Here is a 26,180-nt window from a genome sequence, read left to right as displayed (position 1 = left end):
AAGCGTGAAGGCTGCGGCCGAGCGCCCGCCAAGTAGGCAACGTCTCCTCGCGACGCGCGGCTGCGCTGCGGGTTGCCTACCCGCTCGAACACAGGCGCTTTTTGCTCTGCCCGCCTCGCTCTGCCGCCGCCGTCTCGCGGACTGCGGGGACCGGAACAGACACCAGACTGTCCATTATTTCTCCTGAGTACCACCAGGCCTGAGGGCCGGCGGTGCCTGGCGGACAGGGCTCCGACGGGGAAGGGACGGGGATTGTGGGCGAGAAGTTCGGGAAGCTGGCCCGGTGAGCATTCCCCCCAGGATGACTCCTTTGCGCGCCATCAGCGACAGATTGGCCTGGCTCGCCTGGCTCGGCCTCATCACCATCACCGCCAACAAGTGCGTGCCGGCATCAACCAAACATGGGCAAGGCCCCGCCCCGCCCCCCGCTACGTGATCCTGGAGGAGAGGGCCGAGGAGAGCCGAGGAGGGCACACAGGGCGCCGGGACAGGACAATGGGCTCCTTAGAAACTAGGAGGGGCTCTCCCTCAAAGGGCATAATTCGGTAAGGGCTGCAGCGTTAGCGGCCTGCCCGGCCCGGCCCTGCCAGTGTCTACCAGGGGGAGGGGGCACGTCGGCGGCGGCCGAGAAGGCCGAGCCATGGCCGCAGCAGTGGGGCACCACCTTGGACTGCAGCGCGCCGGCCATCGGCCTCCCTCCAGGACATCCAGAGGGTTGCCTTTCCCGCTTTCATCCTTCCCGCCTCGCTCCTGCTGGACCACAAGGAGAGGCGGGGCGTGCCCAGAGGCGTACCCAGAGGCGTGCCGAGGCCGCAACGCACTGACCGTAATAAAGTTTCAGAAGCACTGATACGGAAAACCGTAAATCCTGTTTTCAGCGGAGCGGCGGAGCGGCGCGGGCCATGCCGGACCAGCGACCCTGCAGGGCGGCGCGAAGCGCGAAGCACGCAGCGGGTGAAGAAAGCACGCGGGAAGAAAGGCCAAGGGGCGAGGGGCGGCCGACGCAGCCAGAGCCTCGGGGGCTCCATTGTGTGCCTGCCGCGGCGAGCTGCTCGGGGTTGCAGGGTTTCAGTGGACCGATGTGGGCAACGGGTGCAAACCGCGTGACCCGACTCACCTAACGGACTGCCTTCTCTTCCCGATTTTTGTAGCAATTTTTATTTTCCATTTTGATAGTGCTCTATTGAGTGAATTTGTGACGGTCCAGGGTTTAGAGAGGAGGAGAAGAAAAAAAAACGCTATAGCAGTAAGTTTTTTGACTTTTTATTTTTATTTGTAATCCTCAAGCAAGTTAGTTAAAATGACAAAGACAAAATAGTATAAACATAAAATGATGACAACACACTACAGGGAAGAACAATAAATAACACTCACAATGAGTTAAATTTTGTTTTGTTACAGCACGGTTATTGAAAGAGAAAACATAACTTTTGTTCGCCTGCATTACAGATCTCATGAATTTCTTAATCTCCATAATAATACTGGTGTAATAAACATGTAATTAGATTAGATAGTTTATACACAATATAAATAATGAATTTGTTTTCTTTAAGAAAACCACTTTAAATGAATAGTATTCAACATGTTGACAGGTTTATGGAGAAAATTTAGAGTGGCCCTACATTCATGCCTGATTTCTTAAAACAAAAATCTTTAGGGTACACCAAATTCTTAAGAATTTTTTTATTGTCACTTTTTCATGACAGATTGATTTTACAAGAAAAACTTAAACAGTTTGTAATTTTAAAATTTTGTCTGTCTTAAACTTTCTTACAATATGTATCACAGTATCCATGTTTGTGCAGGCATAAAAAAGAACTCAGCAAATTGAGCAGAAGAGAATATGAAAAAGAAGTGGTATGGAATCACTGATATTTTTAGAAACAGTATTTCATGCAGGTTGAAATATACCTTCAGAAACATAGTAAATACAGTATTGATGTGAAAAGTTCATTTACAGCCTGCACAATAAGTTTGGCTTGCTACCAGTATACAAAACACTACATTATTCTGGAGTGTTTGCAGTTGGAGTCTTGGAATCTTCTGGATCAGCATCGTCTTTCAGCACGGCAGCAGGCATGGCAAAAGGTGGAGGTCTGTGTAACGAATGTAGTGGGGGCCTGGGTTGTGCAGGTTTGAAAGGTAAAAGTGACCCAAACAGTACATGCTGAATTACAGGGAACTTTGATAAAACCTAGAAAAGGCACAAGGTTGTTATTTTATCCCCAACAAATTGCAAATTATTTGAATAAACTGTACACTAAAGCCATACATACCTCAGCTGTGTACATTTTAAGAAGACCTGTATTTATTTTAGTCCATGTTGGTACGGCACTTATGTTCCACAGTTGGTTTGAGTGTTCCGCAAATTGACCAGTCTTCACCTAAACAGACAAAATTTAGAATTAACAACAGAAATAAGTTGTTGATAAAAAGTGATAATAATATTTCAATACAGGCCAATGTCTCACCTTATTTATAAACTCAATACAACCAATGAACATGTATTCCTCTGTATAGCTATCTACACATTCTTTTTCAAGAAACATTTTAGGTTCTATGTGCCCTTGTCCTGATGGAACAAAAATTAGATAAACATTCACCAACTAAATTATAATTACTTTAAAAAACATGTGAGGGAGAGGAAAAAGATTATTCTTACCAATTAACTGTGAACTTCCCCAAATGAATGGAACAAACTGATAATCATCCAAGCTCCATACACCATGACTTCCAGCAGGTTCCATACGGTAAGTGATTTGAAGCTTACGCACCAGTGTTAAATACCTGATAAAGATGAAGAAAATTGTGCAGTATTCTTAATTCAGTTCCTAACTAGGTAAGATTCAAATGAAGAATAAAACAAGTACCGTGCAAAAATCTTGTTCACAGCAGCTACTTTGTCTGTTTGTGTCAGAGCACCGATCTTAAAGAAGCAGCAGAGTAGCATTAAGAAAGACATTTCATGGCCTGTGCCATAATCTATGCGTGTGCCATTGCCAAAACCATTGACAAGGTAGACAACTAACTCAGGAATTGCATTCTGGTACTTAGCTGGTAATGCCTCATTTAACAATTCCTCTGCACCCTGTAGAAACAAAACGAAAGGCACCGTGAAATGAAAACTGAAAATATTGGCTTTTTTTTTTTTTTTACAATAGAATGAACTTAGATGGCTTCATGGCTACCTCAGTCACTTTTTTAAGCCACTGGGCAAATGCTTGATTGCCAAATCGCTGAGGTTGATCAATGGGAGGAGTTTGATCAATCCACAAATCAAGTTTCTCTAAAAGTTCCAAGACTGTTGAAACAACCCCTGACATACTACATGATGCTTTGTTAGATTTGTTCTTCACTGCCATATTGAGTGCGTTGATGAAACCCATGTATTCCTGTACGAGCGGAGAAACATCAATGTGATATTCAAACTTGTAAGTCAAAATTAATAGGCCTCAAAAAAAACTTAAGCTCAACAGAAAAAGTTACCTCATAAGCCTCAGACTTCAGCCACTTCCCCATGTCATCATTGGAGTTCACCGCTTTCACCGGAACAATAAACTCGTGAGTTTGGGGATCTGATAGAAAGAAACAAAAAAGAAATACAGTTTGATTGATTAGTAAACAAGCGTGGATTGATACAAAAGTAAGAAGCCCTTCACGTTACTTTGGTTAAGAAGTTGATAAAAAAAATTTAGATCAAAGGTAAAAAAAAGAAAAAGACATGTTAGGTTAATCAATAGAACTTTTCTGCTATAATGTCCCTGTCTGAAACTGTCATGAAGTGGTCAGCATTGCAATCATACCTATGGCACTCATCTTGGAAAGTGGACGTGAGACAGTAAACTGAAGATTAGATTTAAATCCAGCAAATGCTATTCAATCCGAAAACGTCAGTCGGCGAAACCACAGAGTAGGCATCCACCGCATCCAAACATTCGGCCCGAAGGCTCCAGACTCCTGTCAACTGTCAACTCTTTCTGCTGTCAACTTGGCCGTGTTGACAGTTTTTTATTCTGACGAGTTTCGGTCTTAAAACAAGTTTGTGGTAGCAAACTATGTGCTTTAAAATTAAATCGATTTATTTAGATACGTACGAACAAAATGTAATGGCAAATAAGTCAAATTAGAAGCAAAAAGAAAATGACCTTTATGGACCGGGTTCCTACTCACTCGTGCCGTGCCATCAAACAAGAACGTATTCGTCGCCATTTCTCTCAAGTAGACGGTCTCAAAGAACCAAATATTTTTTTCGTTGCGATTTAAACGCGAATATCCTGATTTTTGGAATCAATTTTAGTTGCTTTCATCATCTATTGGAAGCCCTTTTTGTGCTTTCGTTCCGTTGGGCTCTTTTGGTGCGCCGGGAGATGGCGTTGCCTCAGAATCCCGCGTGATGTAAGTTGCGCGTAGGTAAACAGCAACTCCAATGCCCTGCTGCAAGTGTCGCCTCTTTCGCTTTCCCAAACTGGTCTTTATTTTTCGGTGTGAAGCATTCTTTTGGATGCTTTAATTCTCGATGGAAACTCTGCCTCTCTGCGTGTGAGGCGAGGCAGCCCTTGCTCCATACTCGAGCGTGGGGGTCCTTGCCCCCGCATTCGCGTTTTAACCTCGACGAGTCCTCGACCGCTTTGCGTGTGGTCTGAGCTTTTTACCCCGAAGCTCCTGTTTCATACGTATGCACATTTTCACTGACTTTGCCTTTCAATCATTCGCAGTTCTGCTGCGTCGTTGAGATTTATGCCTTCCTCAGTCCATTAAATCGCCCTTCCTCCTGCCACTAACATTATAATGAGTCAGTGCTAATCAATGCTAATTCCTTTTATTTTAAAACAGATTCGACGGGCCTTTTAATTTTGCGACCTTGTTTCTCTCATTTGTACGCCCACTCACTTTTCTGCTTAGGAGTGGCAAATGCCACTTTTCTACGACCCCCACCCCTTGTCTTATTGTTTCATCTTCTGGTCTGGTATTGGAAACTTCCAGCTATGTTGTGAAAAAAGAAGCACAATTACTTGCAGTTATACCTTGTTGTTTCAAATTATTCTTCACTTCTTTGTCAAGTTTTATTTTACTAAGATACCAGACACACACATCTGTGAAAGAGATTTGTCCTTGGTGTATTGTGTGGGCGGTTGTTGTTTAGTAATCCACCTTAGCTCAGCTCTTTTCTCTCCTTGTTCCTTACAATAACGTTCTGTTGTCATTATGTTCTGTTTTTACCTCTGTGATTATGAGAAATCGCAACTTCCTTCCTCATATACCGTATTTGACATGATGTACAGTATTGTTTTTCAACATGTATTTTACAAATTATACTTAGTTGTCTCATTAGATCAGAAGAAATTATTTAATGTCTATACTGTTAGCTAACTGGAACAATTTTTTATATTTTTCTACTTAAAAAATAATCTTTATTTTTTTGCATTATTGAAAAATATGCATTTGAACTATTAGTTGACAGCTCCCAAATCAACTTTTCAATATTACCGATTTTAACAATCTTGGCAGTGTTCATCCCTTTGAATAAATTGCCTCTTCCAATGAAAGTTTGCAATCATGAACTTCAGAATCACTTTCAAAGCTGAAAACAAACATTAGTCTGCTGCTCTGTCAGTATTATAGCTTGTTGTGAAATGTGTTATTGGTAGAAATATCTCAAAGAAAGAGTGTATCTGACCATTTGGACAATGTGTTTTCAGGCCTTCATGGTATGACGTACCACAGAAACAGGCGCATTGAAGTTCAACCCACCCCCCTGGGCTATTGCACCGGATTCTCAAGATATCACCTCTCCCACCTCCTCTTCAACTTCTTTTCCGAAGAAGCAACAACGTAAGTTGGGCTGCGACAGTGCGTCACTCCCCAGCGCAATGTTCACCTTGTGTCAGACAACATATGATTTCTATTGGAGCATTCCATCACGCTCGTCTTCAACATCAACTGTTCCGTGTATAAAGAAACGACTGTGGCGTTTTGCATGGGGCCTCGGTGCCCAAGGAGGGTGATTGCTTCTTTTCTCGAACACCCAGAAGTGGCTATCAAGAAAGTGAACAGAATGGGCTTTGGGCCCCGAATTTTTGATATTATTGACTGTCACGTTGTGTGTCCCACACCTTGCAGAGGGGATTGACTGGCTCCCAGAACTGAGGTGCTGCATTGCTGAGAGCAGGATATGGAGTTCCCTGAGGACCCATATACCGCGATGGACCGGCAGAATAACAGGGACTGGTGAGTCACCTTGGTTTTTTTGTTTTCTTTTGTTGCTTTTTTTTTTAAATTTTGTGTTTACCATGATGGTACACGTTTCATTCACCTCATCATAAATTCCCTAGGACTACTGAGATTCTTGTCATGAATTATAAGTACGTTATTTGTGATTTTTTTATAATTTTATTTTTTAATTGATCTGTTGTAGACAAGGGCTTTTCCAAAGACATAGCATATTTCTTTTTATTATTCTGTTATGTGACCAAATTGGCCCAAGTATCACAGGAAATACTTTATACCACTAAACTTTTTGATCTTATTATTAGGTTTCACTTTTTGCCTTGACTTGTGTTTTATGCTTAAAGATAGTTTCAAGTTTCAATATGCCAGTAAATACAGCAGTTTTGACATAAGGATGGCGCTTGTATTGTTGTCATTGGTAATTTTGCTTTTTTGGCAATTGTCATGACATTGAAGATGTCGTCTGATTTCCTCTGTAGTTCAGAATAGCCATAATGTGGTGTTAATTAAGTTCGAATTCTGTGTAATGAATTGATTTGCAGGTAGCCTTAGTCATCCTATATCAATCTGTGCTATTTATCAATGTTAATGATAGGTCCTGCCAGTTTCCAAAATTGTGATGCATGATGCACAATTTCTTGCATGGAAACAAATTGAGCAGAGTTAGTTATACTTTCAGAGTTCAGTATATTCATCATCACAAACTTGGACAAAGATTCCACTTAGTGTGATCTGCCATTAACAGTAATTTATTTAAATTTACCATCAATCCCACCAATATCCAAACAGTTTCACAATATGGACCCTTTTTTTTTTTTCAAACAATTGTTTGAAACCAAATTTCTGAGTTATTAAGTATTAAGGTAAATTGGCATGGTAGCTGAGTTTTCAATGACATCTGCCAATACAAGCACTGTATTTTAATATATCTTTCAGATTCATGTAGAAGTTTTAGTATGCACTATCACCATTCTTAGTATAGCTGTTCCATAATTGTTTTGGCATGTGATATCCCACAAATTGAATCCTATATTGCAAACACTTTCTGCTACACCGCACCTCATGTTCCTATCAAGATTTCCTCCCACAACAAAGGGAACCAATTTGTTCCCCAATTTGTGCTAGTTAAATTATGAGACATTCTCTTCCATCCGATCGCTGAAAGAATGACCTAATAAATGAAAATGATTTACGTAGTAGATCCCAAACCAAAACTCAAAAGAGTTGGTTTTGGCTGCTATTGATTTGTTGTCCTTTGGTGAGGCAACAATGAACAATGGCATTTTTCTTTCCGTACGTGCTGAGATAATTCAAGCTCTTCTTTGTGCAGGGAACGTCGACAGTCTCGTGACAGAAGTACCCGAGAAGAATTCACTAGTGCCCAAGAATGGGAGGAGGATGACAATGCCACAGATCGTTGGAGCCAAGATCGCAAGCCAGAAGATAGAGACAGGGAGCGTTACAGAGAGAGAGACAGAGAACGCTATCATGAAAGGCGAGACCGAGATCGAGACAGAGAAAGGGACCGAGACCGTGACAGGGACCGTGATAGAGATCGCAGAAGAGATGACAGTAGAGACAGACGAGAACATCGACGAAGGGACAGTGATGATGACTCCAATGATAGAAGATCTAAGCGAGAAGAGGATGGACATTCACCTAGAGACATGGATCTGGACAGCACGTAAGTTCCGTTCCTTTTCTACCATGGTCCTGACAGTTTTTGTAATCCTTCTGAACTTAACTTCTTGCAATATTTTGATTCTTTAGTGAGAGTGATCCGTCTGGACAAACGAACTGGGTTTCTGACTGGCGCAGTAACTCAACACCTAACAACACAATTGTCATCAGGGGTTTGGCTCAACATATAACTGAAAATGATGTAAGCATTCTAAACTTATTATGCGCTTTCTAATCATGATCATAAGGGTATCTTTTGACTTTGCTTCTCTGTTTCTAGATTCGTCAAGACTGCATGCAGGGAGGTGTGACCCCTAAAGCCATTCGCCTAATTCGGCGCAAAGATACAGGTAATAGACCGTTAAAAGCAATCATCAAAATTAATGCACTGCATGCTGTCCGTGGGCACTAGTCTTTAGTGTGATCTTGCTTCCACCCAAGTGAAGGAATTTCGTTTTCCAATTTGTGCTTGTTTCATAGACATTACAGGTTTTCTGGAAGTTATTTCATGTCTCATCCTTTCCCCCTCCCATGTCTGTCTGCTTCATTAATCCCATGTAGATACCTAAACAAATTCACTGTGACAGTGTTAGTTTGACACTTTTAATTATAATTGGGTTGGTTTCTTATCACTTTTTCTTGCATTCACATGCAGTTGATGATAAGGAAATAACTATCAAATATTCTTATCTTTTCTCCTCACCTCTTAGAACTTTGCTTTCCTATCACCCCAGCCTGCTGGCTCCTTTTGCCCCTGAAGTAGACCTTCTAAGGTAGTCAATTCATTGGTAGCCTGTTGCAAGGGTGGTCTGTTTTATGTTCATTTCATTCGACACATAGGGGCTACCAACCAGAATTGAATACTAAGACTTCTTATAATCCAAATCCAACTTTGGAATTGGCCTCAAGTATGTCACTGTTTAAAATAGCTGAGTGTTAGACATTAAATTATCGACACATTAAAATGGTTTTCAAAGCATGAAAATTTCTTAAACTAAATTGTAAATTGATTCTTTATAAATCTGTTGTTTTTGTTTTCTTTTTCAAATCATTATTATCATTATATTTTTTTATGGCATACTTAGTCAAAGCACTTAAGTTGTGAATGGAAGCATGACTGAGGTGTATATGTATCAGGATTTGGTAAGAAGCGTGTCTGTGGGCTCGGTCTACGGTTTGTTAGCTAATTTGTTGACTTGAGGAATTAACTCTGCCTTGTGTTGGTCCATGTCTGTAGGTACATCAAGAGGCTTTGCTTTCGTCGAGTTTAACAGCACCCAGGAAGCTTCTCGGTGGATGGAGATGAAACAGGTATCCAAATGGATTGTTCCACTCCTATCCCCGCTCTACAACAATGGCCCCTGATCCGGAATGATGCTGTGGTGTTAACAGTCAAGTGCCATAAGTGAATGTCAGGAGAGGGATGTTGTAGCTTTCCGATTCCTCTTCTGATCCTGGTCCTGTCACGTATGAGAATTTAACTTGTGGTCACAATTGATCAATCCAGCCAAGCTTTCATGAGCTATGTTGAAGTGGAATGTCAAATGTTTTCCTTCTATGTCGCCATTCATCTCCTTCCACATCCCTTGTCTCTCTTTCCTCCTGGTTGTATCATTTATTTATATTATCTTATCCTAATGTCTATGTGAGTCTCATGTGTAATTAATTGCTGATCTTTACTTTCACATCATTCATAGAAACTTTATTTTTCTCATGAATTTGAATTTACTTTTTATGGTAAATGCCTTGGTTTTTTAGTAAACACTCAGTGGGCATCTGTTACATTGTGGAGTATTCCTCCACGTCTACTTAAGAAAACTGGGAAACAACTGAAGTTCTGAGGTTATATACAATACACATTTAGCCGATGCTTAAATGTAAATTATTTTTTATTATTTATGAATCTTTCTGTGTGGTTCAGAATTTCGTAAATGCATGCATGCGGTCACATTGGGTTAGTCAGGTGTAACTGGATAGGAAAAATTTTTGCTTTTTCCAAGCAAAAGCTGATATAATTGCATTGAAGAGTTTGTCTTGTTTCAATGGTACCAGAGTTTATGTTATTCACATTTTGTTTAATATTGTTATCTTTTGTGGAAACTAAGTTTATTAATATTTCTATGAATGTTAGTCGTGGTCACTTGCTTCGGCACCTTGACCTAGACTTAAACTTACACTGTAAGCTGTCTTCAGCTCACGGCCTTATGCTTATGCATGACTGTATTGTGGTAGTGTGCCACAATAATCTGTTACATTTTTATATCTTAAAAAGCCTTTTAAGAAGATTTATCGGTTTTTGTATGGTAATTGTAAGCGGTTGTTTTGTATGTGTGTGCAGGGTGTTCTCATGTTGCAAGATCAGTACCGAGCTGTTATGCAGTACAGCAAAAATCCTCACGACCGTGTGGGCGGCACTCCTGGTAGAGTCATGGCTCAAGACTGGAACTGCATAAGAGTTAGTTCATTTTGACAACAATAATGCTTGCAAGGAGGTCTAAATAGGTTTTTAGGCTGAATACTAATGTTTTGTTTGATATTCCAGTGTGGTGGGCATAACTTCAAAAATAGATCAACATGTTTCACTTGCCATGTTCCGCGTCCAGAGGCAGAAGATGTGGCTGCCTCAGCGATAGGCCTTGAAGAAATCAGCCCAGTACCTACAAGCAGTGAGTACTACTGCAAATTAACAAAACAAATTGCAATGTGGACTCAGGAATGCTGTCAAATGTGTTCTTTCTTTCTTTGAAGTGTTTTAACATTGGTTCCTTATATTTTTCCCAAGTCCAACATTTCTCTCTAATACCTAAGCCAATGTGGAATGTATGTAGAGTTTATAATTAACAAATAGCTTTTGTTAAAGACGATTAGTTTTATGTTGACAATCCTGTGTAATGAATACCCTTATATCCTTTAGTTGTCTTGCTCCTTTGACCTATAGTCTTTCACCGTAATATCCCTTTGGACGGGAAATGAACCATGGCATTCTGTTTGGCAGCTATTCTTCTGCGGGGGTTGGAACCCATGTCAACTGAAGACACTGTCCTGGCAGCTATAAAACCCTACGTATCTCTAGTTCCCCTTCGCAGTATTCATATTGGTCGAGATCCTCTAACAAATCAAGCTCGAGGTGTATGCTATTTGGAGCTTCGTAGTGTTGTTGACAGCATGTTTTTGTTCCAAGCACTGGCTCTCAACCCCCCTGTGATAGATGGTCGAAGAGGTAAGGAAAAGATCTCACTTCCCATCTCGCTAATAAAGTGCATTGTGTGATATCTAAATTCACTTTCAAATTGATTTCTAACTCCAGTCTTCAAAACGAACAAACAGTTTCTTTCTATTTTAATAACACACCTGTCTTCTGTCCTTTTGTTCTTTGCTAGTTCTCGTATCATACTGTAAGATGATTGGTGTGGACGTTAATGCTGCCTTGGCCATTTCGGCTGCCAACTCTGCTGCTCTTGCGGCTGCTCAACTGAACCACCATCAGATGATTCTTCAGCAACAACAAGTTATGGTAGCGCAGCATCATCATCAACAACAAGCAGCTGCGGCGGCTGCCATTGTGGCACACCACCACCAGCAGCAGCAGCAGGCTGCAGCCGCCGCCCTACTAGGCTCAGGCCATGTGCCTGGCGCCCAGTATACGCTGGAAGACGTACCCCGGTTAGCGGAGTATTCTGCCAATTTGTATGCTAACACTCCTGAGGAGAGAGCTGCATTTTTACAATACTACCAACAGTACTATGCAACACAAATATCAGAGGTATGCAAAGGCGTCTATTCAGTAAGCTCAATTGCTGCTAGAACTTCTTCACCCATTCATGGGATTTTATTTGTGCTTTTTGTTTTTGTTTTACAGGGTGCGGCAATAACCCTGCCTGTCCAAGTGGAGGGAGGTGCAATGGCTGCTGCGGCAGCGCACCAAGCTGTGCTTCAGCAGATGCATGCCGCGGCTGCTGCAGCTGCCGTGGCCGCTGCAAAGGATGTATGTTAAATTGCCTTCTTTCTCTTGTGGGTGATCAATTGTGCTTTCTATGCTCACACAGTGAATGTGATTGCTTTCGCTATTGTAGGATGAAGCTAAAAATGAGCTGCTGAAGAAATTAAAAGGCGCGGACATGCGATCAAAGGCAAGTGTTGGAAAATTGGCTGTTGAGCAAGCTCAAGCTGCAGCTGCAGCGCAAAACCAGTCGCTGTCCCTGCAGAGCTCAACAGAAGGCGGAAAAACGACTGGACCTCAACCGCGGAGGGAAGTGGTAGACTTTGCCAACACAAAGCATTGTAAGTATCTGTTGGATTTCGCACTTGCTTACAAATACTTCTATTGATACTCGTTCAGTGCTAATCTCTTTGTCGTTTCTTCTAGCACCACCCGATGTCAGCACCTACCAGTATGATGAGAGCTCTGGTTACTATTATGACTCAAGTACTGGTCTTTATTTTGACCCCAATTCACAATACTATTGGAATGCACAAACACAACAATTTATGTATTGGGATTCTGAACGCTCCACATACCTCCCAGCACCTTCTGATGGGAATGATTCTCTTTCCAATGGAGCTAATTCAAGAGATGATGGAAGTGGTAAGAAGGATGGCAAGAAGGGTGAAAAGTCTGATAAGGTCAAAGTTGCCAAAAAAATAGCTAAGGTGAGCTAATTTGTTCAAAAATGTACCTCACTCTTAAACTTTAACCAGGCTTTTTCTAATGATCCCTGATCTTGCATTTTATATCAGGACATGGAACGCTGGGCTAAGTCACAAAATCAGAGGAAGAATATGAATCAAGCAAATCTACCATCTAGCAACATCCCAGAAAAGAGTGGGGCAGCAGATGCTGGCTTTGCCATACTTGAAGGCCGGTCAAAAGTTAATCTTACAATGGCCAATCAGGCTCCTATGATGGAAACTGCAAACCACTCTCCTTCAAGGGTGAGTTTGGTATCTTTTTGACCTCATCTAAATCTTTCTAAAGCCACTGTCTGACTTCTTTACTTTTATTTCTCAGGCTGATCCTAGCAACATGGGAAACTCAAGTAATAGTGCATTAGTTGCTGCATATGGAGGAGGCTCTGAATCTGAAGAAGAAATTGAAGATGTGCAACAAGAGGAAAAGCAACATATGGACTGGTCTAAACTTGCATGTTTGTTATGTAAAAGACAATTTCCTAGCCGGGAAGCTCTTAGTCGCCATCAACTTCTCTCTGATCTCCACAAACAAAATCTAGAAACTTGGTATCGGTCTCGTGGTCTAGACCCCAATGACCCTCAGCAACGAAACAATAAATACCGAGACAGAGCAAAGGAGCGAAGGCTGAAGTATGGAGAACCTGATAAACCAAATCCAAACCGCCTTAAGGTCAGCCTACAAAGTCATTGCAGTATTAGCATGCTTTTGTGTCAAGTGAACAATTTTTTAAAACATATTGTTTCATTTTTCAGGAAAAGTACTTGAAATCAAGACAGGATACTGGCCCCGCTTATGAGGAACCAACTAAAGCCGGTATAGGCGCTGATAACAAGGGAAACAGACTTCTTCAAAAAATGGGATGGCAAGAAGGAATGGGGCTAGGAAAAAGCAACCAAGGAAGAACAACAATCATTCAGGCAAGTGCTCAGGGATCATTTGGACTGGTTATTATTTTCCTGCCTAGAAATTGACTTACTGTTCTTTCATTTCTATTTGCAGGCTGAACAGAGAGTATCCACAGCTGGCTTGGGATCCAAACAATCAACCTACACTCCTCTTCCTGGTGAAACTTATAAAGACTGTGTTAAAAAGATGATGTTTGCTCGGTATCATGAGTTGTCAGAGCAGGAAAATGGTGGCAGTTGACCCACATCCTCCTCTTTGAACTGAGGAATGCCAAACTATTCTCTTCCGTTGTTTATTAATTTAACTAGTTAATTGTCCTTCCCTTTTTGTGACTGACTGAAGCCATAAGCCCTTGTATTGTATGTAGTTATGTTTGTGTTTTAATTTCTATATCACTGCAATGTAATCATTTTGAATTGCAATTTTCTCCCGCTCATGAATTTTCTGAATCGTTCATATTCAATGAGCAGATCCAGTAAACCTAGTTAGTAAATTTTGTAACATTCTTTTTTTGACTGTTTTGCTGGCTCTTTTACATGATTTAGGTTGTCATGTATACACACATGTTGATGGTAAACTGGGAATAGTCTGAAGTTTTGAAACAAGTAGTATTCAGCTTTGAATGATAAGTCGTATGACACATGCGAAAACAAAATAATTGGTCATGCTTTTTAAAATCACATGGCGTTTTATAACAAGTCAATGTATAAATTAACAGGTACCGACTTTGATGGGTGGATCAAATCCAATTGAGGTCAATTCCAATTTTGTTTGAGAATTCAGTCTTTGATAAAAGAACAAGAACACATTAGGAGTGGAAGATTGGACATGATTTCAGACAGAAAATTCGAAAGAGGTCTCTGTAGGTGGGTAGGGCACAAAGTGACCACTCAAAAGAGTCAACAGAACTCTGATGCAGGGGCAGGGTAGGCCACCGTCTCCACACCGGTGCGTGTGCGTTGGGGGACTGCCAGGCGCTACAGGCCGACAAGCTCGCGGCGCAGGAAGACGTGTCGGCGACTCACAAGCTGACGCTCTTTGGCCGCAAACGTGTTCGAAAGGTGGGCGGAGGTCTCAGAGCGACAGCCCGAGGCCTTCGCCGGGCTTGTCGAAGTAGATCCAGACGAGGCAGAACAGGACGCCGGCCGCCATGACGATGCCCGAGCACACCTGCAGCGACGACAGCACGCAGCGGCGGTGGCAGCAGTAGCAGAAGTACGACAAGTACGAGGGGTGCGTGCGCGCCAGGCCCGCCAGGCTGGACGGCGAGGTGCGGTAGAAGGCCAGGCCCAGGAACACGCCGCTCAGGGCGCCGGCACAGTGGGCGGTCACCCCGATGCGCGGCGCCGCGTTGCCTCGCTGGATGGCGTGGTGCGCCGTGTAGGCCATGTCCGCGCCCGTCAGCAGCAGCACGGCGCCGGCCCGCGTCTTGGGGTAGCGCACCGCGTCCGAGTTCTGCACACAGACACTATCAGAGACAGCCGCGGGCACGGGGTGGGGCACTGGGAAGGACAGCGGTACTCACGAGTAGGATCTGCGCCAGGTGCGACATGAGGATGGCGTAGATGCCGGCCGACGCCCCCACCATGTGCAGCGTCGGGGAGATGACGCCCGTCACCAGGGCGCCGTAGACGGCGCCGCCGAAGAACACGGCGGCCACCCGCAGCGCGCTCTGCTCCCGCTCCAGCGGCGCCCCCACGAAGCTCTGCACGCCCACGTTGAGGCCCACGTGCATCTGGCAGGGCAAGGGTTAGCGTTCGCGTCGCTCCGTCTCTCTCGCACTTGTAGGAGAGCGCTTACCTGGCCCGAGTGCAGCATGGCGTAGGACATGGCGCGCCAGGGCTCCTTGAACAGCCGCGCCTTGTCCCACACGAACCTGTTCTTCATCTCCTGCGCGGCGTACGGCGACGGCGCCGCGTACAGCGTCACCTGCACGATGCCCAGCGCGATGATGAAGTAGGGGATCCGCAGCCGCAGCAGCACGCCGAGGGCGGTCTTGTACTTGGAGGTGGTGGCGGCGGCCGTGGGGAGGCACGCCCCGGGACGGCGGGGCGCCTCGCCGAACTTCCTCTCCTCGGTGGGGGTCAGCACCAGCAGCTGCAGCACCGAGCTGTCCTCCTCCACGTCCGGCTTGTCCTGCTCCCCGCCGGAGGGCTGCCCCGCCAGCAGCTGCAGCCGCTCCCTGCGACACAAGACAGATTAACACCCGTTCTGCAAGTTGCAAAATTTCCCGAATTCACCCCTTGGCACTGGACTCACAGCAGTTCGCGGGCCGGCCGCCGCGCCTCCTGGCCGTCGAGGTGGCCGTCGGCAAGGTGGATGGCGTCCACGGCTGTCGGCGGCGTGGCAGGCTCGGCGCCGTCGTGCCCCGGGGAGAGGGACGCGCGCGACGGGCCGCTCTCCAAGTCGTCGTCGTGGTCGTCCGGGACGGCAAGGACCACCGTCTGCAGCAGGGTGGGGTCGTCGCCAACCCAGGTGCTCAGCGGCGCCGTCAGCGTGCGCGCCTGGAACACGCGGAGCGAGTTGCAGCGGCTTTGCCCGGTGCATTTTAATTCACCGCTGCGGCTGCACTGTTTGTCCATGCTTACCGAGGTGTCCCTCCTGTCCGGCTTTCTCCTCGCTGCCGGGCTTGATCTGCTACTGCAGTTGAGGCTGCGGTGCGGGCTGCGTGGCGGACTCGGCCCTGGACTTGGTGGGGCGCTTGGTCGAGGACTTGGCGGTGGACTCGGACGTGGACTTGTTCGGGGACTTGGCCGAGGACTGTGGCGCGCCGGGGACGCGGCCGCCTCCTCGGCGCAGTCCTCGGCGGCCTCCTCGATGCACAGCCGTTCGCAGTCCTCGCCGCGGTCCAGGAGGCTGGGCTGGCTGGCGATCTTCTCCACCAGCTTCCAGAAGCGGTCGCACGGCCCCGTCGGCGGCGTGCTGGGCGTGGCGGTTGTCATGGACCAGGCGAGCGCGGATGACAGCGCCGCGGCGGTGACGGGGTCCTGGAGGTCCGGGGTGTCCGGGGACGCGGCGCGCAGCCGCTTCCTGGCCGGCGACGTCCACCCGGGCCATCGCTCGAGCAGCTCGCTGCGCAGGGAGCGCTTGAGGACGCGTGGCGGCGTTCGGCGCGCCTCCAGGCTGCCGCTACCGGAGTCGGAGGACGGCGTCGTAGACAGGTCCTGGAGAGCGCTGCCGCCGCCGGCGTCTCGCGGCGTCGCCTCCTCCTCGTCGTCCTCGCTGTCCGACAGGCCCAGGACGAGGGCGGACGTCGCCGGCGAGAGGCACGGCGCGGACGCCATGGTGGGGGGCTTGGACACGGCTACGTGTCATCGGGAACAGCCTGGAACAACCAAATGAAAATATTGCTCATGGAAATCACGTGACCGAAGCCATTCGCGTTCGCAAACCGGATCCTCCCAACGGGCGGGCTGGTGGCGCTAAAGCCTTCAACAGATGCTGCGCTGCTGCGCCAATCGATACTAGAGCAGCGTCGCGCCACGTCGCGTCGGAAGCTCGTTCAACCTTCAGCTGGTGCTTGGCGCCCTGCTGCCTGCCGCGCTGCGCGATGACGGACGTGCCCGACGACGACATCACACACTCAGGCCACGGCGCCACGACGGCCCACACCCGCCGACCGCCACTAGGGCGTCAACCCAACCCGGCCACTGCGGGAGGCACCTGGTCCGAGTGGGTGTCAGGTCGTCAGGTCGTCAGCGCCGTGTCAGTGGATGTCAGTGCCGGCGGCGGGCTTTTGACGCCTCTATCGTCGCATCCGGTGGTTGCCTGTGGCTGCCTATGGCGGCCTATGGCTGCCCGTGGTGCCGCTAGCGCGGGGCGCGGCCCGCCCGACTTTTGAACTTTTATGACCGGCCGTATTGTTGGAGTCGGTGCACTGGCGCACTGTGATTGGGTGGCGGGGAAGGGGGAAGTCCAAGTCCGGGAAGCACTGCCCCCCCCCCCTCCTCCTCCCCGCGGCCACTCGATCCATCCTGTCATATCCCACCAGCTGGCCGATGCGTGTGATGTGCTGCAAGCCGACGTGCTTCGTGTTTATCGCGAGCAGTGAGTCCACCGAGGCGCGGCGCGGCAGTCGGCCGTGCAGGCCGTCGAGCAGGCCGTCGTACTGTGGCGGGGCTGGTCTGGGGGTCTCTAGGGAGCGGCGCGGCCCTAGCGCAGCCTGCAAGGCGTGTAGCGGTGAAAGGGTGTGGGGCGTGGGCGGGGCGGGGCGAGACTTCAAAGTGAGGCAGCGGCCCGAGCAAGACCATTCCCGAAAAAGATTTCCCCCAGGTTGGCTGCGGGAAAAAAAACGTGTGTTCGAGGAACGCGATGAGCGCGCGCGCGCTCAGCGAGACAGGTACAATTTAACAGCATCGGCAAAAAAAGAAAACCGAACTACTTTTTCCCGTTTTATGAAAACTTGGGAATGTCGCTTGAGATGGAGTGCGCGCTGTGGACACTGGCATTGCAAAGCAACGCCCACCGACTGAGAGGGAAGTCCAAGTCCGCTCGGCCCGCGCGTTTCCCTACCGGCCGAACGGCCAACGCCCTGCACAGGGACCGGAACGACATTCCCCCTCACAGCCCACACCCGGATTCGCGAAACGAAGCGGAAACTACAAGAAACCTTCCAAAACAATCCCCCACCCCCACCAAAAAAACAATCAGAAAGTAAAGATCGAAGGAAATCTGTAACCTTCACCGCCAGGACCTCCCCCCGGCGTAGGCGAACCCGGAGGTGTGGAGGGAAGCAGCGGTGGGGCAGGGCGGGTTGGCGCCGGGGGCGGGGCGGGGTGAGGCGGGGTGGCTGTGAAGTTGAAGGGCAGGGCGTGGCGGGGCGGGGCGGTGGGTGGCCGCCGCACGCGCGGCGAGGCAGGGCGGGGCAGATCAATGTTCCATGCTGGGGTCCAGGGAGGACTCCAGCGAGACGCACTGCCTGCCTCCGCCTCGCCTCGCTGCATGACGAGACGACGAACACTGCGCCGCCGGGGGATGCGGACGCCCTGCTGACGGCTTGCTGATGGACGAGGAAGAATGAATACCGGAGAGAGGGGCCCGGGTCCATTCATCACGTGGGGAGAACTTTGGCGTCGCAGCGAGTCGTCCGCAGTGCACCTTGCAGTGCACTACACTGTCCGCGGAAATATGCAAATGGGGCGCCGGCCGAGGCTGATTAGCTCGCAATAAAATCGGCCAGGTGTGGCGGGAGGTGCGTGCGGCGCGGGGCGGAGTGGCGCGCGGCCGGCGGGGTGACTTTGACTTATCGAGCGTCAGGCCTGCGAGTTCGTGACACCGGGGTAATTTTATCCGGCACTGTTCGCTCCGCCGCGCGCCGCCAGTCTGATCAAGGAGACCAACGAGAGCCCCGGAAAGGCCGCGCTAATCAGCGACCTGGCCGAACCTGTCTCTCTCGCACCCGCGGGGCGCCCCGTCGGGGTGCGAGAGAGACAGAGCGACCGCTCGCATCGTAATCAGCCTGCTGGCGGAGCATGGAGCGCGGTGACGTGGCGGTCTGGTTTGAAAGGCGGGCGGGGCGGCCCCTCTCGGTTACAGCCTGCTGCAGGAGTGCAGGGGCATCTGGCCCTCGCCTCGGTTGCCATGGCCACCGCGCCCCGTGCACTTCGCGCAGCACAAGGGCCCCGATAAGCCACCGAACCGCGGCGCGGCCGTAAAGGCCCTCGCTGTGGTGCCGCCAGCCCCGCCGCCGTAGGGGACCGCCGGCGCCAAGTTTTGACTGCGCGTCCACGTCGTCTGGCCGCCGACGGCGGGGGCGACGACTTGGCGAACGAGTTCCTGCGCGCCTCCATGTCCCCCGTGCCTGGCCATGGCCTGGCACTCACTCCAGCGCCGCGGCGCCCCGGCGGGGCGGGTGGTTGAACCCGCGCCCAAGCACCACCGTGGTACCCTCCGGGCGGGGGGCGGGGGTAACTTGTTGCAGCCAACCTCCGGAGGGCGATTTGGAGGTGTGGGGGGAGGGGGAGGGGAGCATCGCGAGGAGGAGCACGGCGTACTGGGGCGTAATGGCTCTGCAGCAAATAGACGTAAAGTAGAACAAACCCAGGACGGCCTGCTCGGCCTGCTTGGACCCTCCGAGGGGTGCGGCCGCACTCGGGCCGCACGCACCACGCTCGAAGAACGCAGACCGCGACGGCTACGTGCCGTACACGCACTCGCACTGCACTACGCGTACTGCTCGGAGCCGGCCGGCACATTATTCCTGTCGCTTTGCTATTTCTGAGGTTCGTACTACGCGCTCCCCTCCGCGCGCTGCGCGCTGCGCCCCGCCTCGCAGGCTGGACCGCGGACGTACGCGGTGAATCGCACTGCAGTCCCTGGACCGGCGTCGCCTGTCTCTCTCGCACTCGCGGGGCGGCCCGTGGAGGTGCGAGAGAGAGCGACAAAACGCCCCGCTCGGAATCGGTGTGCGTGCTGTGGTGCGGGCCGCGCGGGATTGGCCGTGCGGCTCGGCTGGCCCGGCTAGGCTATTTCTGAATAGGTCCGGCGTCTTTGATTGGCCGCGGGAAGGAGAAGGATAAGGGAAAGGAAGGCGGCGGAGCAGCCAAGCAGAAGCCAGAGGCAACATTTATTTACCCGCGCCCAAAGCGGACCCGCAACCCGCGGGCACACTGGCACACGCAGTGCACAATACCAACAACCAACGTTGTCGGAGTGTTTGCAAGCGATGCCTGCCGGCTGGGTCGCTCTGTCTCTCTCGCACTCGTGAAGCGCCCCGGATACCCGGTGGCCGCATTTCACGCGACTTTGAATTGGTTTTCGATCTTGTATTTTTGGCGCGCTTTGACAGTGGACTTCCCTCCTCGTGGAGCGTGCGTCGCCCTGTCTCTGTCGCACTCCCACCCAACCCCCATGAGTGCGACAGAGACAGAGCGACGAAACGATACGAAACGATCCTTCGAAATCGCTATCACGCCGGCCGGGCCAGGCGGACATCCGCGCTCCGTGCACGGCATTGTTTCCGCATCCGGGGGTCGGGGGTCGCCGATGAGAGAAACAACCGTGATTAAAACGGCGAGCGTAATGACGCGTGTCGGGGCTCTCGGGTGTCGTTCGGGTGTCGTTCGGGTGTCACTCGGGAGGGGCCGATCAGTGGAATCAGGCGGCGGCGTGCCCTCGCGCGTGAAATGGCACGCCAGGTGTAAACAGGGACGCCCTTGTCGTGCCGAGTGCCGCACCAGGTCGCACGCAGTGCGCACCTTTTTACCGTTTTTCCCTTTTCCAGCAGTGTACTTAGTCGCGCTGCTTAGGCCTGACTGGGTAATCGCGGGGGACGCTCAAACAATGGCACTACGTACACTCGAAGACGGGCTGGTTGCGCTGGGTGCCGGGCTGCGCCTTGGGCTGCACCAACGAGGCCCTCGGTCTCGGTTCAAGCAGCTCGCTGCAGGCCTTGCTGCAGGCTGCGGGTGTCGGCACACAATTTCCGACACGGAACGGTGCGCCCGCCGTGGGGCCACGACGGGCCACGAGGACTGTACAGTATTTAGTTGCTCGGTACCAATTTTGCCAACACCCACTCACACAAACACACACACACACACACACGTGCACGAAGGCGCATGCGAGGTGCCCATGCGATGCATCGAGCAACGAGAGAGACAAATAGCAGTGTCGTCGCGGTAACGAAAGAGCGAGATGGCCAGATAGCCTCCCCTCGTGGCCCTGGCGCCGCCTGGCGCTACATCAATTGTACACCCCGCAGCAGCCGCAACAATTCCATCACCGTCATCATGAACAATGCAGACACCTCTCCCTCTCGAACCACGCCCTTCATTTGTAACGCGCCGCCCCGACGGGGTGCTCGGCAAGCAAGGGCAGCCACCCCCGCGAGTCCAGCGCGTCCCCGTCGTCCCGTCCCCGTCCCCGCCCTGGAGGGAGGGGGGAGGGTGCGCTGCAGCGGCGCCACTGTTTGCGAGGCGCCCTTTCGCGGCAACTGAAGGACTCGTCATCCACTTACGTCCTCGCGGAAGGGGGGGGGGGAGGGCCGGCCCCCTCCTTGACCTACCGGCTCATCTCTGTATGCACTCTGTACGTACCCCCCGGCCCCGGCCGGCAGCCCCGGCCGCCCCACAGCCATGGATGCAAACAAGAGACTGGGACACTGTGTGTGAATCAAGCCAGGCCACTGTGCTGAGACAGAGATAAGAGCGCTATCAAACTCCTTGAAGACTTCGGCCCACACTCGGACAACCGCGGACAACCGTAACCACTGTCACCGCGTCGCAGTCGCAAAGTATACTCCTTGACGGCCTACAGGGGGAAGGCCCGGTGCGTGCTTCCGCCATCATGTTGGATGCCTTCGTGCCGAGAGGGTTTTAGCGGGACCCCTTTCTCCAAAACACGTCTCGTCTCGGCAGCCCCAACCCGGCCAACCCAGCCCGCGTGCCGTGCCGTGACCTTTGATGGAGCACGCGAATTGGGGGAGGAGGGGGGGCACGCAATAGTGCTCGTCACGAGACAATGCGTCCCCCCCTTTTTCCACGGGCGCGTTCCCACCCCTATCAAAGCCGTGGAAATCATTGCAGGCGGCACGAAGTCCTACGGGCAGAGTCCCTGCCACGGCCCTCGACGGCCCGCGCCCCGAAAAACCGACCGCGGCGTGCAAAATTCACGAGCCACAGTGCGTCGACCTGGCCGAGCCCTGGCGGAGCCCTGTCCGGCAGGGTGGGGCGTCCACTGCCGTCCGCCGACCACGCACAGGGCGTCCACGGCTTGTCTGGCGGCAATCCGTCCTACCTGTCTGGCCAGGTAGGCGTCGTCGCGGTCCATGGCGCCGCTGACGCGTCGCTGACGAGCACGTGGGCGCCGCGGCCGGGGAGGCGCCGCGCGCTCCGTCCTCGCCGTCCTCGCCGTCCTCGGTCCGGCAATGTGCTGCGGGGCGTCGGCGCGGCCGGCCCGGCGTCGGCCGCCGTGCGTCGCGCGGTGGGCGGAGCGGGCGGAGCGCTGGGCGTCGCGGCGCGCCCTGCCAGCGAGAGCGCCGCTCCCGGACTGCCCCAACATTGAGACGCCCCGCGCCGCGCCGCCAGCCGCCGCTCCGCGGCAGCGCCGCCGTCCCCGCCACCCGCCACCCGCCGCGGCGAGGCGCCTGCTTTACCGCCCCTCTGGACCACCCCCGCGCGCCGCCCTCCGCCCCCGCCGCCCCCGATCCAGTCAGATCCGCCTCCAGCTCCGGCGGCGGCGGCCGGCGGCCCCAAGGTTGCCATGGCGACGGGAGGCAGGGCGGCGGGGCGGCCTGCAGGGGTGCACTCACCCTTGCTACAACGTTGCGTCTCCGCCGCCCCCGCGCCGCCCTGGCCCGGAGGTGCGACAAGGACAGCGTCTGTTTGCTCACTCTCCGCTGGAGCGTGATGAACCAGTCGCTCTGTCTCTCTCGCTCCACTACGGAACGCCCCGTGAGTGCGAGAGAGCGAGAGCTGCGAAAGCGCAGCAGCTTGTGGCCGTGCGCAGCCGTGCGCCACGCCCTAACCGCGAGGTAACCACCGCGACAGCAGCGACAGCGGTAATGCCGAAAGATACACGGCGGCAAACACAGCGGGCAGGCGCCTCGGCGACACAGCCGGGACCGAACCATCGAACCATCGATTCCACCACCAGCCCCGAGCCCCGGTCCGACAAACTTGACAGACTCCCCCGCCGGCCGGCGCTATTCTCTCTCTTACCGTCTGAGAATCCAGTGTAATTACAGCCCCCTCACACACGCGCGTCCGCGGCGGCGACTCCCATTTGTTTTTTTCGGTAATTGCGTCTCGTTTTTCTCTCTCTTTTCCTCGCGGGTTTTGTCTCCGATCCTATTTCAAGCGTTTCCCTGGTTTCCCGCTGCAGCTCGCGCCGCGTCCGTGATGACTGGCTGCGAAGTGATTCGGAGCAGTGCCTTCGTCGCTCTGTCTCTCTCGCACTCACGCGGCATCCCGCACGGGCGCGAGAGAGACGGAGCCCCGTTCGGAATCAGCCTGCCCCTAATGCGAGAGCAGCCACCCGACACCTTCGCTGCGGTGGACGCGGCGTCGACGGCGACCCTCGCGGCCGCCGTCCGTCCGAGTGTGGACGTGAAGGTCCGAGACCAAAGCGGCGGACTGGTACACTGCTTCCGCCGCGGCGATCGAGTCCTTTGGCGTGTACCAGTGTACCCGCGGCGCCGCGTGTTCTGTGTACGACAACGTCGTGCCGCCTTCCCTTCCCTTCCCCCTCAAACAGACGCCTCTGCAGACGCGGCGCACGCGGCGAGGCGCACTGCGGTGATTGAGACACGCAACAGCGATGTCAGTGTCGCCGTCTGTGTCGCTCCCTCAACGACTCCATCTGTGACATCAGCGCCGCGTCGACTAGACGGCCTAGACGGCGTCGTGGGAATGCCGTCCAAATTACGCCTCTTTTTCCTCCCTTTCCATTTTTTATCCGTTTTTCTCGGGCCAGCGGCGTGGCGTGTCACGCGCCGAGGCACCCCCGGGGCTTCCCTCGCGGCCCGCTCCCTCCGAACCGAGCCGAGCCGAGGCCGGCCGAAGCGGCTTCGGGAACCCTCGGCTGCGACCCGAAGTCCCGAACCGCGGGGGAGGCTTCAAAGTCGGTGGCGTGAAGCGTAAACAAAGTGCGGCGCCAACGAGGGCCGCACACACAGGGGTGGCGGTGGCATGATCGAAAAGTTAATCGCTGGGTCAACTCACTAAGACCCTCGCCTCGCCCTCACGCACTCCAGGGCGTGCAGCGAGCTGCAGAGTGGCCTACAGTGGCCCAGCGCGTGCCTTGGGAGTTGACCTTCGGAAGCGGAAGCGGAAGTTGAGCCGGGAGACGGCCGAGAGGGTCAGACCCTTGGCGGCAGTAACTTAGAACTCCAATCAAAATTGCAGCGACGACCCCGACGGATCATTGCCCTCCAAATTCGTATTCGCATAGTGAAATTGTCATCAGTGGGCTCAGGTAGCCCGATGGATGCGATTAGTTTCCATCGGGGAGGCTATAATCCGTACGGAGTTCATAGTCCCTCATTCGTCACCGCCCGTCAATTGTAATGGTAAGTTAATACCGCACAACTGATGACAAATTTCAGTAACGGTCGAGGTGGCCGACTAACTGAAACAGCAACCGTGGCCGCCTCCGAGAAGTACGGCGACCAGGTTCGCGTCGCGACCACCAGATGGCACGTGTGCCGGCCCAGCTCGCGGCCCGCGGTGGCGCCTCGCCACTGCTAGCGCCGCGGAGCGGGCCGCGCCCGAACTGCGTCGCCGCGGACCTCGCCAGGGCTGAGCGCCCGGTGCGCAGACAACCCATCCGGCACGCGCGCAGGAGTGGTGGACTCGCAGGCTGAGTCCGCAACGACACGCCGACAGTGTAGGGACCGCACTCGCGTTGAGTGTTCCAGCGTGCCCGGGAATGGAGTCCGCGCAGAACAGCTTGTCGGCGGGGCGAGTGGAGCAGGCCAACAGACCAGCGTGGACTCCGCTCAGAGGAGGAAATTCCGTGGGCGAATGAGTAGTACATTGTAGGAGAGTGTGGTAACCTGAAAGGGTCCCTGCGATGACTGGCAGGACGAGGACGAAGACGATGCCATCCCGGAGGGCGTGGCGACGGATGCTGCTGCAGTTACTCTTGTGCAACCCGAGGGCGGGGCGGGGCGGGGCGGGGCGGGGCGGGCGGGGCGGGGCGGGGCGGGGCGGGGCGGGGCGGGGCAGCTCGTCCTGATGTGCCCATTTCGATGTGCCCGGCCCGGCCCGGCCCGGCCCCGCACTGCCATCGGAGGCGTCTGCTTCACCTGACGGCCGACGGTTTATCTCGATGGGCCGTCTTTACTTCACTTTCGTCTTCTTCGCGTGCAGTGGCAGTGCTCCGGGGACTTGACTTTCTCGCCCGCTTTTTGTCAGTGCGCTAATGAGAGTGGGTCGAGGCGGGGCGGGGCGGGGCCGGCGATAAACGCAAAGAGCTAAGACGGTGTTGACCGGAAAACGGCATCATGCACGAGGCGGTGTGCATGACGGCCTGCATGACACGGAGTGCGAGTGCGTGGTGTCGGCCGGTGATAGCCACGTTCACGGCCACGGCTGCCACGGCCCTGCCGAGCAAATGAGCCACTCCGAAGTGCACTCCGCTGGTTCGGTCCAGAATCCAGACATTGGAGCCGCTACCCTGGTGTGTCTGTCCGTCACTCCGTCCACGTGAGAGTCTGCCTGTCTGTCCGTCTAACAAACACAAATGAGCTGCCTGCCGACTGGCGGACTCGGGCCATGCAAATCCACGCCGCACGACAATCGCTTGCTTCGCTTGCATTTGCAAACGTCTTTGTACTTTGTAGCGGCGGGTTCCGAAGGTCCTAACGTCCTGCCTGCCGTCCAACGGTCTCCGTGCGCCAGCACCGCTAATTTTGAAAAGCGCCTTTGTCACGGACGTGTCACGGACGTGTCACGTGACTCGCGACGCCGGATGGCGCGCGTCGTCCTCGGGGAATTCCACGGGGGAGTGGGAGGGTCGTTCGACTCCCGGCGCCCTCCCCATTTTCATTCTGCGGGCGCTCGGCTCGGCTCGGCGCGGGCCTCGGGTGCGAGAGAGACGGAGACAGGCAGGTGCAGACAGGTGCGTGGCGCGCGCCCGCCTGCCATAAGCCGCGCGCTCTACTGTCCGCGAATGTGGTCCGGCCCGGCTAGACACGGCTAGACACGGCTCGCGGTTCCAGTCACGTCAGACGAGT

The 26,180-nt window shown here is 52.5% G+C and overlaps 3 protein-coding genes across 6 annotated transcripts; 1 reads left to right on the top strand and 2 right to left on the bottom strand.

The window, feature by feature from the left end:
- Positions 1 to 1,375: 1,375 nt before the first annotated feature.
- Positions 1,376 to 3,976, bottom strand: LOC117639215 (serine/threonine-protein phosphatase 2A activator-like). The gene is made up of 8 exons (XM_034374665.1): positions 3,804 to 3,976; positions 3,487 to 3,575; positions 3,189 to 3,392; positions 2,871 to 3,088; positions 2,663 to 2,787; positions 2,472 to 2,572; positions 2,277 to 2,384; positions 1,376 to 2,194 (listed from the first exon to the last, which is right to left on the bottom strand). The coding sequence occupies exons 1-8, from the start codon at positions 3,814 to 3,816 to the stop codon at positions 2,006 to 2,008; spliced, it is 1,047 nt and encodes a 348-aa protein (XP_034230556.1). The 5' UTR covers positions 3,817 to 3,976; the 3' UTR covers positions 1,376 to 2,005.
- Positions 3,977 to 4,188: 212 nt separating this feature from the next.
- On the top strand, positions 4,189 to 14,121 carry LOC117639214 (RNA-binding protein 5-like). 4 transcript variants are annotated; one of them, XM_034374661.1, is made up of 18 exons: positions 4,189 to 4,395; positions 5,700 to 5,832; positions 6,121 to 6,228; positions 7,559 to 7,912; positions 7,999 to 8,110; positions 8,189 to 8,258; positions 9,146 to 9,219; positions 10,247 to 10,363; positions 10,451 to 10,574; positions 10,904 to 11,128; positions 11,289 to 11,671; positions 11,768 to 11,893; positions 11,982 to 12,189; positions 12,275 to 12,558; positions 12,646 to 12,840; positions 12,917 to 13,267; positions 13,351 to 13,515; positions 13,598 to 14,121. In XM_034374661.1, exons 3-18 carry the CDS (start codon positions 6,173 to 6,175, stop codon positions 13,742 to 13,744), a joined length of 2,991 nt encoding a protein of 996 aa, XP_034230552.1. In that variant the 5' UTR covers positions 4,189 to 4,395; positions 5,700 to 5,832; positions 6,121 to 6,172; the 3' UTR covers positions 13,745 to 14,121. The 4 variants fall into 4 exon arrangements, with proteins under 4 accessions (XP_034230552.1, XP_034230553.1, XP_034230555.1 ...); XM_034374662.1 differs by having other exon boundaries at positions 4,189 to 4,410; positions 13,598 to 13,744; XM_034374663.1 differs by lacking the exon at positions 4,189 to 4,395 and adding an exon at positions 4,430 to 4,673 and having other exon boundaries at positions 13,598 to 13,744.
- A 3-nt stretch (positions 14,122 to 14,124) lies between these two features.
- Positions 14,125 to 22,323, bottom strand: LOC117639216. The gene is made up of 6 exons (XM_034374666.1): positions 22,241 to 22,323; positions 16,093 to 16,829; positions 15,764 to 16,008; positions 15,305 to 15,686; positions 15,030 to 15,239; positions 14,125 to 14,959 (listed from the first exon to the last, which is right to left on the bottom strand). Exons 2-6 carry the CDS (start codon positions 16,786 to 16,788, stop codon positions 14,579 to 14,581), a joined length of 1,914 nt encoding a protein of 637 aa, XP_034230557.1. The 5' UTR covers positions 16,789 to 16,829; positions 22,241 to 22,323; the 3' UTR covers positions 14,125 to 14,578.
- Between the last annotated feature and the right edge of the window lie 3,857 nt (positions 22,324 to 26,180).

This window comes from Thrips palmi, unplaced genomic scaffold (genome assembly GCF_012932325.1).
Source record: "Thrips palmi isolate BJ-2018 unplaced genomic scaffold, TpBJ-2018v1 HiC_scaffold_11, whole genome shotgun sequence".
Classification (NCBI taxonomy): domain Eukaryota; kingdom Metazoa; phylum Arthropoda; class Insecta; order Thysanoptera; family Thripidae; genus Thrips; species Thrips palmi.
The sequence above is the reverse complement of the archived record's forward strand: the minus strand, read 5'-3'. Positions and strand labels throughout refer to the sequence as shown.

What these genes read in the sequence shown, in the direction of transcription:
- LOC117639215 (XM_034374665.1), bottom strand. An exon ending in GGGAAGTTCACAGTTAATTG is followed by an intron (nt 2,573 to 2,662) that starts GTAAGAATAATC and finishes TTGTTCCATCAG; the next exon opens with GACAAGGGCACATAGAACCT. An exon ending in GTATTGAGTTTATAAATAAG is followed by an intron (nt 2,385 to 2,471) that starts GTGAGACATTGG and finishes TTGTCTGTTTAG; the next exon opens with GTGAAGACTGGTCAATTTGC.
- LOC117639214 (XM_034374661.1), top strand. Translation starts at nt 6,173, where the DNA reads ATGGAGTTCCCTGAGGACCCATATACCGCGATGGACCGGCAGAATAAC. An exon ending in CGGCAGAATAACAGGGACTG is followed by an intron (nt 6,229 to 7,558) that starts GTGAGTCACCTT and finishes TTCTTTGTGCAG; the next exon opens with GGAACGTCGACAGTCTCGTG. An exon ending in GGTGGATGGAGATGAAACAG is followed by an intron (nt 9,220 to 10,246) that starts GTATCCAAATGG and finishes ATGTGTGTGCAG; the next exon opens with GGTGTTCTCATGTTGCAAGA.
- LOC117639216 (XM_034374666.1), bottom strand. Translation starts at nt 16,788, where the DNA reads ATGGCGTCCGCGCCGTGCCTCTCGCCGGCGACGTCCGCCCTCGTCCTG. An exon ending in CGGCCGGCCCGCGAACTGCT is followed by an intron (nt 15,687 to 15,763) that starts GTGAGTCCAGTG and finishes CTTGTGTCGCAG; the next exon opens with GGAGCGGCTGCAGCTGCTGG. An exon ending in ACCTGGCGCAGATCCTACTC is followed by an intron (nt 14,960 to 15,029) that starts GTGAGTACCGCT and finishes GTCTGTGTGCAG; the next exon opens with AACTCGGACGCGGTGCGCTA.